This window comes from Rhea pennata, chromosome 10 (assembly GCF_028389875.1).
Source record: "Rhea pennata isolate bPtePen1 chromosome 10, bPtePen1.pri, whole genome shotgun sequence".
NCBI classification, from domain to species: Eukaryota; Metazoa; Chordata; class Aves; order Rheiformes; family Rheidae; genus Rhea; species Rhea pennata.
In genome coordinates, this window is record NC_084672.1 from 5,103,650 (window position 1) to 5,114,961 (window position 11,312).

The window sequence follows — 11,312 nt, forward strand, 5'->3', positions numbered from 1 at the left end:
CACGTCCGATATCAAGTTCTGCCAGGAAAACTCCAGGAGTCGGGGTGATTGGTTGTTTTTGATGTTCAGGTTAAATCCCCTTCCTGAGGAGTGCACTCTCTCGTGTGTCCAGGTCCTCTCCTTCCTACTTATGGAACTACTCTACTTGTCCAGCTTCCACCTCTCAACCCCCACATTAGTGACCATTCTGCTTCCTGTTCTTAACTCTTTACCCCTTCTACTTAAAAACCACTAAAATACCCCTTTTTGCTGCTCTGCCCATCTGTGTGAACATGGAGAGACTTTCAGTTGAGTCTTGTGCCATAGGCAAAGTATCAGTAAACATTTCTGCTGGGGAAGGGAAGGTGATCCTCAAGCACTGTGATTGTGGCTGCAGCTAGAAGCAAAGCAGAAGGGCTGGGCTGAAGTTTGGGAGATGCTTTTTTATTTGGCTGCCACATTTGTTGAGTGTTCAGTCCCTAAAAATTCTGCCTGACATGGTTTTTAGGTATCCAGCCCTTAACCTGACTGTAGTTACTTATTATTTGAAAGCACAGTAATAACAGAATCTGCCATCAAATGATGCAGCAGATAGCCTATGTATTTGTATGAAAAATATTTGAGACTATTTATTTTGCATGCTTCAGATTATCTGAGAAAACCTGTTTGTAGGCATCTATCAGCACCAGCACTTGCTCCCCCTTTCACCTTGTGTTTCAGGTTCTCCCCATCCTAGAGACAACCAGATGGTTACATGTAAGCCAAAACTAAGAAGGATTTCCTCTTTTCTTTTGAAGGGATGGGTGCTCAGAGATTTATCAGTAATGCAGTTGTACTTACTTAATCAGATAGAGTCTGTCCTGTGTAACTAAGAAGGCTGATAGCATGTTGCTGGCATAAGCATCTACTCTAGTGAAGTAACATTTGAGTTATCCTTTTGCATTCCATGTAAAGTTGAACATTTTCACCCGTAACTTAGGCTTTACATTTATGACAAATCATTAGTCGGTTGTCTTAAATGCAGAATAAAGCAATGATGTTCTAGTACAGCTTTTGTATAGTATCAATTCATATTAATAATTATTTAGAAATTATAAACACTACATAATTTGGAGCAACTGTCACCCATTCTATACTACATAAATAATTTTAATGTTCAAATGACCAGGCTCATCACAGACCTAATTATTCCTTCAGCGAATCTACTTTGCGCACCAGCCTGTGCTATTTGTATTGATGTTAGCATATTATATAATCAGCTTTAGAAAATGGAGCCATCTGAAAGCCTGTGCTTCATTTACTACCCTAAGCAAAGTACTTGTACTACAAAGTAGGCATTTTTCATGTTGTTTTTTTTTTTTTATTTGATTAGTAGAGCAATTTAATACCTTCAGATAAACTGTCTACAAACTAGGCTTTCTAAACACTTAAGTGAGGTTTATAGTACAGATTTTACTAAATGAGTTAGGTGTCCTCTTTTAAATGAGAAAAACGAGAAGTGAAATAATGAGACACACTACTCAACTTTGAAACCACCTTTAAAAACTTTTTCAGAAACATTTAACAACTTCATCTGAGATGGTCACCAACTGCCTGAACCTGCCCCTGTCCAGGAGCCCTCTTACCGTGCAAGAGAATTGTACATTTGAATTCAAACATCAGAATATCACAGCTACCAGCACAAGCCTGCAGTCTCTTCTGCATCCCTGTGTGGGAGAACATGGCATTGTTTAGTACCTGAACATATTCTCCTAGATAATTAAAATATGGCAAGAGAAACAATCCCTTATAAAGGTAGACAGAGCATGAAGTGGAATTGCCACTGTTACTGCTTCCTCTAGCTTTCCTATGGTGAGGTTTACCTTCTCTCAAAAATGGGAAGAACAAACAAATCTGCACACTAAGTAAGGCTTTTGGAAGCAGGATCCCAGCAGATGTTTCATCATCTCATTTATGGATTAGGTGACCTATATGACAGATGCTATTCAGTGCAGTTTGTCACTCCTTTCTCCGTGGTAGGAGCTACTCTGGTTTTTCATTTGGTACGCTGGTTACGTGCTACCAGGAAAGAAGGAAAAAAAAAAAAACACCCCAAAAAACCAAGATAGCTCTGTTGCATTATTTAGATCAATTAACTACAGAGTAAAGGTAATCCTGTCTGAAAGAAACCTAGTATAACATCCAATACGATTAATACATGAGATGTCATTTCAGAAATCTACTTAAATCATGCATCCTGCCACTCTAGTCATTATGGATAAGAGATGCATGATTAAGTCTTGTCTTATTACATGATAATAACCGTAAGTGAGAGCAGGCCATGTCTGATAAATTTGTTCTAATTTTTAGTTAGCATATAGGGGTAGTTCAGGGAAAGAAAATAGTAACACATGATGAAGGCAAGTTTTCTAGATCAGAAAGCAAATGCATGTTTCAAAGGCTGTAGAATATAGATATTTCTCAACATTGCAGCTGTTTGTGACTTAGAGAAACAGAGAACAAGATGACCAGCACTGTAGGTTTTATACTTTTATTAACAAAAAAGAACCCATAGGGCTCATATATTAGTACAAAATACAATCATGTTCCTGTATGTTAAAGTTTTCAACAGCATGTTTTTTGTCTCTTTTAAACTGTTTCACAGTTAAGTTATTAGAACAAACACCTGCATATTGAACTTATTATTGTGCAAACAGTAAGTATTTTAAGGACTGATTTCTGCACTAAGCGCAGTGTCAGAGAGCAGAATTTGACCTTATTTTCACCCCTCCTTTGAAGGGCCATGTGTGCTTCTTAAGAAACACTTTCTAGTTTGGGGTTTTTTTGCAGCAAACAATCTAAGGCCACAGTTTATCTGAGGAAAAAAAGAAACAAAAGAAAAAAAAAAACAAAAAAATGCACCTTCATGCTCTTGGTTGCTTAACCATGTTTATACCAATCAGCTAGGCAAGTAGTACACATCACCACCCATCAGGTATTACAGTCCAAAAAAAAAAAAAAAAAAAAAAAAAAAAAAAAAGCACCTAGTGTCCTTTAAGCTAATCATTTCATAATTTCAATTATTAACATGCAAGTTAATATGCAGCCGCACTATTTTTCAAGTAACTATAATGATATCTGTTTAAGGAAAGTGTTTGTTCCCTTTCAAGGTGATGTAAAGGAAAATCTTGCATTGATTGTATGAGTACACAATCACTTAAATAAAAAAGGTATGAGCGCTACACCTTGAGACTTAAAACAACAAATATTTAGTTTTTGAACGTCCTAATACATGCACTCAAATTTTGGTTGAAGCTGCATTTGCTACAGAAGACAATATGTAAAACTTGCAAATGAAAAAGTAACTGCAGTTTGGAAATGCAGAAAACTCCATCAGTGTGTCTTTTACACCAATGTAAAAGTGAACTGAGGTGAAGTGCTAGAAATTAAACAATGTGAGGAAGTTGTACTAAAAAGACTAAAAATAGATTTCTATATATGCCTGTAGAAAAGTCTCTGCTTCTTAAATGAAGACAGATTTCATATAAAACCATTTAAACTTTTTTAAACTGCAGCTATTAATGAAATGAAGGAAACTCGATTACTATTCTTGTAGTTTTCTCAGAAAGTACAATGTTTTACCATATGAAGCACCGCGTTTTAACCCCAAACCCCTCTTTAAGACATATGGAATATGTTCTAGCAATTCAAAATCCCCTATAATTTAAAGAGTTGTCTGTAAACTTGCAAACTGAAAATACTCTATTTCTGCTCCTTTAAGTGTTGACAGTGTTGCCACCGGGTGGATTACTTATACCAACTGACGCTTGGCAGGAAGCAAACATTCTACTTTAAATGAAGACAGCAAAGGGCCAAGTAAAACGCTGTGCCTTCATTCTTAGCAGCAACAAACTCTCACTGTTCTAAGTGACCTGAGGAAGAAAAACATTAAAATATTGCACCAAAACAAAATTAGGCAGCAAAAAACAAACAGGGAAACACACTAAAAAAAGAAAAAAAAAAGTATGGATAGCAAATGACCAGTGCAGCCCCTGACAATACATCTATAAACAAAAATGCAGGAGTAATGAAAAGCATTGTGCCCTTACCAGAGGATTTTGTTCCCCTGATGCCTGCTTTCACTTCAGTTATAAGCTCTGTCTATTCTGGGTATATTTACACTTCTCCCTATGCCTCCTATCTCTTGTTCACTAACCACAGAAACCATTTAAGGTCCCTTTTGTTCAGAACCTTGAAGTATACTGGAGGTTTACAAGACTTTTTTTTGGTCTCAGATCTGACCTTAAGTAAATATCCAAAACAGAGGTAGGCTTATAAAGGCTTTTGAATAAATAAATATTGTCCGTTTCGCTAAGTATACCTGCTGCTGGCAAAAGGTTTCTCCTTTGCCATGCTTCTGCTTATCATGCTATCCATAGGCTTAAGATGCAGAAAAAGAACTAGCTAGTAAAAGAGGCTAGAATAATTCCCTTAAGAGATCCCTTTAAAGAAAGCATAGTGCATAAGCTCTTATCAAAGTTCAGTGTTCCTTTACATACTTATGTCTTTCATTCAGTAAATGGTTGCCTTCATCATATTGCGTAATAGCTATTTTGTCATCCATGACATCTTTAGATTCAGTATGAATGATGAAATAGTACCACTTGACAGGTGTTAGAAGGGCATGTTCTCATGAAATAAAGAGTTTAGCTGGAGTGAAAATTTCATTCCGTATTTTAGTAGCTTTTCTTTCTTGGATGCAGACAGTGCAAAACTGAAGCCCCCAAAACCTGGGGAATCTTTTGGAAATGTGTTCTCACCCCCCATTCTGTTCTACCACCCAAGTTCTCAGTATCAGTATCGTTCCTAAAATTCTTCTGGAGTGTTCCTTACAACGTGTAAGTTTCTCTTCAAAATATCCTTACATCTCTTCCTCGTACTTTATACGGTATATCCACTTTTCAAAAAAACTTTCAGTATTTTCAGGTACTTTCCATGGTACCCAAACATAGCTGCTCCCGTGATATCCTTTGTGCAGACTAATCCAGCAGATTCCTTTTCCATCACAAAACATGCTCATACCTCCATCTCCATTTTTCTTGACCTTTCTCGTATGCAAACTTAAGGTTTGAAAAAGAAAACTGTTTCCTTTTTAGCTGCACTATTAGCTGAAGCAGCAGAAAGATAAGACATTCATCACAATGATGCTCATTACAAATCCTCTTCAGAGCATGAATGAAATTGGCTGAATTTCTTCTACATCAGTAGGATGTGGATCAATCTAAAGGAAAAAAAAAGTTTTGATTACTACCAATTCTTGCATTTCTACATTTCCCCCCCATCTGAAAGGAAAAAAAAAAAAATCAGCACTTTGCAAAAAAAAAAATTGTTTATTTATTTTTTTACCTCTGAATAAAGAGGTGGAGGCTGAAACCGGAACTCTTGTATGTAAGCAAACACAGGACAACACAATTGTTCCTCACAGTCAATTGGTGGTAGATAAGCAGGAACATGTCTGGAGAACTCTTCCTCAGACACTACATCAGCATAATTTGGTGGTGCTAAAACACAAGAGATACTACTGTCGTACTTCAAACTGTTCACTCATAGATAGACAATTTGTGCATTACAGCATCCAAGACCATGAAGACCATATTTCATAAACTCTGTAGGACCACTGTTGAATTGTATTAAGTGCACTATATTCATCAATATTAGATCTAGAGCTGTGTGTTTTAGTGAGCTTAGGTGATTCTGCAGGCACACTGCAGAAATGAGATGCTTTGAGGACTACTCCAGCAACAGACCTGGGTTCTATTAAGCTACAGTCAGTAATGACTAAGGTGCCTACCTCCAGAGCAGAATTCCCACTACCAGAATCAGTTGAAAGTCATCAGATAGATAGAGGGCCAATGCTTGGATTTTGAGTTACCCTTAGGTGCCTTACTTCTCATGAGTCCTACTTTAATGGCCTTCACCTTCTGTTGATTTAGTCCTTAAACTGGCACTACTAGCCTTTTGCTATAGACAGTCCTAGCTGTATTAAAAAAAGCTCAATATGTATTACCTTCAGGGTGTTCTGGCATGGTCAATGTCAGCCAACTCATATCCATACTAAACTGGCTGGTAATGCTGGAATTCCTGCTTGAAAATCCAATACATGGAATTGTGCCAATCACCAGAGGCATTTCAATCATCAATTTCTTAGCACCAGGGATATGGATATACACCTATGTGACAACCCCCAAATAAAGAAAAAGACATCATGAGATTCCCCCCATTAAATGGTTGCTACCACAAGGTACTATACTTCCTATACTGCAAATAGTTTAAAAATTCAAAAGTTTCCTCATCCTAGGTAAGCTAATATTCTGACAGCTTTCATTATTTTCCAGCCATTTCCTTCCTTCAATACCTTGTCTGTAGATTACTTAAAAAAAAAAAAAAAAAAGTTTTGACTAAAGTACTTGCACAGTTGACTTTCAGTCCTTCCTTCCCGTATCTGAAGAGAATGACAAAAACCCATTCTGCTTGAAGTACTCTCCCCTGACATTTCCAGGTCTAAACCAAGCTTGTTCTTCCCCAAAAATGTTTTCCATTTTCCCCACTATTCCCATCCTTCAGTTTCAGAATTTGCTCTTCAGTCTCCTACCTGTATACGCTATTTATTCTGAAACATTACTCCCTACTTCAGAATTTAAGAGCTGCTCAGTAAAGAATATACTTCTGTTCCCAACTCAGCTTTGTATTCAAGAGTATACACATTTTTAATGAAAATCTGCACTTACCGCTAATGAATATTCTACTCTAATAATACAACAGTCAAGAATAGAAGGGGATACAGGTGGAATTTTCAGAGTTTTCCCATTCCAGGTATCTGTACTCCCAGAGGCAATATGGTTTCCTCGCACATTGGCAACCATCTGACGAAAAGTCTTTGTCTTCCCACTAGCCAGATAAGTTTGTGTTTGGAAAATGGCAGCTTTTGGAACAATCAAACGAGAAGAGCAGTTCTCAATTTCTGCATAGATTGGTATGGCTTCCCCTAAAAAACAGACAAAGTTCAGTGAATAATTTGTGTTTGCCAACTCTCCTTTGGGAATATCAAAGCATGTTATGCAGCACGTGTATCATCTGCAATGTTACAAGAACAATACTTGCTAGTTTCCTCAATCTAGTTTCTTTGCAAAATGGTATCCAGGCAGAATTTTAGCCACCTACTATATTTTATGTATAAACAATGATTTGTTTTGAAACATTAAGCATAGTATGAACAAGCTTTAAAAGCTTTATTTTCAAATTATGCAGCTTTCCTATTATATAGTACTAACTGAATTCCAAATGTTTTATTTCCTCAGTGCAGCTAATGTTACCAAGATCACAAAGAAGTTGCTAAAGCTCACTGTTACACAAATGTAAATCTATGCATAGAGTATGTTAAAAAAATGGCTACATCCCCAGTTATGTATTTTGTCCCATCTGAAAGCAGTTTGTTGTTCCGTACACTCAAATGTATGTGGTCCTTCCATAAGGATATCAACAGGACTACTTTTCAGTTTATATTCCCAGCAGGAGAGGGGGAGAATTTTTAAGCAAATTCATAGAGATCTCACTTTACTGTCCACTAAATGGAGCTATTCTTCCAACTGTTTTCCATCCAAATGCTGGCTTTGCAGAGATCACAAAAATCTTATCAGGTATCTATTATTCACATTTTGAAGGGTGTGAAGGTAACTACTCTTACCATTACAGTATCCCTTCCTCTCAATTTTGGCACTCAGAGACACTGGCCCAGAGGTGAAAAACCAACAGCCAACCATCTTCTCCTGACTTCTTAGAACAGGTGCCTATAAAGGAATATTTTTTGTTTTATGGCATGAAGCTATCAATCACTTGCAGTTTAATGTTACTTGTATTCATCATTGAAATCTAGTTCTAAAATCCAGTTGGATCTAAACCATTGTACTATTCACTCTAGCAGAGGTTTTACCATGCTATGAGGTAGAATCAGGGCCTGGTAATTCAAAAACATGGCTGTTTTAAAATTCTAGTATGCACTTAAAACATGCCAAGTATCTAAGAAACCTATGTCCATTTGAACTTAATCTGTCTGCAGAAGGATTCATTTAGCAAATTTTACAGGTGTGATTTTTTTTTTTTAAAAGGACTAGCAGAACATACTCCCTCCACTCTATTGGAATATTTATACTCACCTTCCTCACTGAAGGAGAAGGTAGAATTAATTTATTCTGCAAGCAACTAATAGATACAAAAGTAAACTATTTTTATCTTTAATCATCCATCATAAAAATGGCAAATATATACACAGTGGGCTACACCAATTAATCTTCATAATTTGCAAGCCGCACAAGACTAAAAACATTTACTCTCATGCAATGAAAAGAGTCTTAATTATTCATAAAGGACTGTCAAATTAGATGATATTTACACTGTCTATGTAAGATTTTCATTAGAGTAAACTTGCAACATGTAAGTACACAAGTCCAGGGTGCAAAATTCAACCTCACTAAAACCCCAAACCAAGATCCAAGCTACTTAAAATGATTCATTGGGCACTGCTGCAGGCCTATAGGGATTTGCAGCAGTCATTGTAATTACAAACGCTAAAATTTGTGCTATTTTGCACTGTTTTGGAGGTAGCCTGGTAATCCATTAAGTCACACAGAGCCCATTTTATTTGCCCCATAGCCCTTTCCTGTGCAATGAACTATGGTCTACTCAACATTATCCTTGCAGCAACTGGGTATGCCATCTTTATTTTCCTAAGACATACTGCTGAATATAAGGACTATATTCTGCTTACAGATGTCACTGCTAAATTACTTCTGTAAGTTCTAGCTCTAGAAAGAAAAAAATAAAATGGAAGCACATAAAGGGCAGAAAAGAAGTGCTCAAAACATCTCTCATCTTTATTCACATTATGATGAAAAGTTAAAATTATCCTAGCATTTTAAATAAAACAGAAATTACTCATTCATATTTAAATGAATAACCATTTAGATCCAGTTGCTATCATGAAAGTGCAAGGTATAATTTTATATTATTTTCATAATATGGGTTGAGATAAAAGAATCCAGCTCATTAGCTTCCATCTTGCCTATTTTCTCATTACTTAATGCCTGATCTTCCTTATTAGTCTACAGTATTTCTAGTGATTATTAGAAGCTCAGTGCTTTAATGTAGCCAAATCTGTCATAAGGAAATAACTGAAAAGATCTCTGAAGCAGCTGCATGCACGCACTGAACGTTAGACAACGACATGCAAAATGGAAGGATACATAACATAATGGCCAGAGTATAAATGACAGGCTAGGCATGATTAATACTTTTCTGTAATTACCATTCCTCAGCCTACTATTATTGAAGAGTTTAGGACACTGCAGCCCTGTGAATGTAGTTGCTCTGGTAAGAGTAACTACTTTATGCTTGTGTATTATTAAGCCTTATTAATGCATTTCAAGCCTGCATAACTTTTTGGCAAAAGCATCTCTGCCAGCAGGGATGTAATCAATGGTATTAAAAAAAAAAAAAAAAAAGCCACTCTGTTTGCTAGTCACACAACCTAAGATCATCTATTTATAGAGAAAAGCTTAGGGAGCTTATATGCTTTCAGAAGTCAGAAAATGACACTCCAGAATAACATGGAAATGGTTATGGCTGGATGTGAATGCTTCTTGGAAATGAGTTTTCTGCAGCTGTCTTTAGAGGGGGGTGGGAGTGGAGGACCCTCTTACCAACAAAGCGGGTGAGTTGACATCAATATGGCTAATAACCTGAAGTTCTGTCTGCACACTCTGATCAGGTGCTGCAGGCCTTTCCAGAACTGCTTTCACATAGTACTGAATACTGCCATACTTTCCAGTAAAAGAGGTCACCAGAGGCCTGAAACAAGCAGTCATAAAAGCATTCCTGTAAGTTTACAATCAGTTCCAAACATGAACACTTCCTGTATATGTAAGTGTTTACCAGTTTACAGCTCCTACTTTTAGGGCCTTAGGGAAGCTGCAACAAACAACGCAGGTCTATGGGGTGGTTGATTAAGACAAACATATAAAGCTGACTAATCAGTTTGACATTAAAAAAAATGTGAGTCAAATTACATTGCTTCAGTTAGTTTTCGAAAGCAAGCAATGCTCAACACAATCCCTTCAGGTTGCATTATTCCACTTACTCTTGTGGGAGCTGAAAGCTGAAAGGAAACTCATGTCTTCCATCCAAAAGAATTAAGCTTTCTTCACCTGTAGGATAAAAATGAATAGTATGTTTTACTTATTCCATAAATAGAAGAACAAAGCTTCTGCTTTTGTAAATTATTTATGACTAATTTCACCCAGATACAAGGGACTAAGAGGAAAGTATTGATCCCAGTGGGTTCTGGATTTGAGCCCACGCTTCATTTATTCTGTGGTGTGATTTCAATGAAAAATCAAGGAAACTCAGGGACCTAGGCTTCAGGCCAGGATTCTGGCCAATTTCTAACGTAAAATGGCTTCTGGAAAAGAGTAAAATAAGTTTCTTTCCTGTTTTAGCAGGACAACAATTAATCTGCTTTTTGTCCCCGCAAGTAAGACACTGACTGCTGCCCGGAACCGCTCCAGTGTAGCGCAGCGCGATGACTAACGCGGGCAGCGCCCGCGCGTTCACGCGGCCTGCTCGCAAGGGGGTTACGGGCTGCGGTTCCCCTCTCCCGCTCCCGAGCCGGAGCCGCGTTTCACCCTGCCCACGCAAGGAAACGCCACCTCCCCCGCCTCCCGCGCCCTGCCGCAGCGCCGCCGCGGCCGGGGCGCAGCAAACCCGCGGCTGCGCCCCCGCGCTCCCCGCCGCGGAGGCCCCGGTGCCCCGCGGCCCCCGCCGCCGCGGCCCCCTCACCTGCGGGCGGGCGGCGCAGCAGGCTCTGCCGGATGTCCAGGTAGCGCACCTCGGCCTCGCGCCGCGGCCCCGCGCCCGGCCCCGCCGCCGCGCCGCAGGCCCCCGCCGTGGCCACGGCGCCCGAGCCCTCGCTCCAGGCGACGCGGGCGCGGCCCGCCGCCTCCAGGCGCAGCCCGCGCAGGGGCAGCGCGCCCGCCAGCTCCAGCAGCACCTGCCCCGACACCGTGTCGCCGCTGCAGTAGCCGCCGCCGCCGCGCCGGGCCTCGTCCTCCAGCACCAGGGCCAGCGTCTTCACCTTCCCGCTGGCCCCGGCGCCCAGGCCCGGCCCGGCCGCCGCCATCGCCCCGCTCGCGCGGAGCCCGGCCGCCGCCGTCGATGGCCGCTTTAAAACCCGCCCGTCTCCGCCAGGGCCCGCAGCGGAAAGTCCCGCCCCGCCGCGCTCCCCGTTGGCCAGCCCCGAGCTC

The 11,312-nt window shown here is 39.8% G+C and overlaps 1 protein-coding gene across 2 annotated transcripts; it reads right to left on the minus strand.

Moving 5' to 3' along the window:
* Positions 1-2,493: 2,493 nt before the first annotated feature.
* Positions 2,494-10,252, minus strand: ARRDC4 (arrestin domain containing 4). Of its 2 annotated transcripts, XM_062583641.1 has the most exons (6): positions 10,151-10,252; positions 7,703-7,805; positions 6,747-7,003; positions 6,026-6,188; positions 5,365-5,519; positions 2,494-5,239 (listed from the first exon to the last, which is right to left on the minus strand). In XM_062583641.1, exons 2-6 carry the CDS (start codon positions 7,776-7,778, stop codon positions 5,183-5,185), a joined length of 708 nt encoding a protein of 235 aa, XP_062439625.1. In that variant the 5' UTR covers positions 7,779-7,805; positions 10,151-10,252; the 3' UTR covers positions 2,494-5,182. The 2 variants fall into 2 exon arrangements, with proteins under 2 accessions (XP_062439625.1, XP_062439626.1); XM_062583642.1 differs by lacking the exon at positions 7,703-7,805.
* Positions 10,253-11,312: the final 1,060 nt, after the last annotated feature.

Bases quoted from the DNA above. Each gene is read 5' to 3' on its own strand.
- ARRDC4 (XM_062583641.1), bottom strand. From the start codon at position 7,778: ATGGTTGGCTGTTGGTTTTTCACCTCTGGGCCAGTGTCTCTGAGTGCC. The intron at 6,189-6,746 runs GTAAGTGCAGAT...GTTGTCACATAG, and splicing joins GAGTAGAATATTCATTAGCG to GTGTATATCCATATCCCTGG. The intron at 5,240-5,364 runs GTAAAAAAATAA...TTTTTCCTTTAG, and splicing joins CTCCACCTCTTTATTCAGAG to ATTGATCCACATCCTACTGA.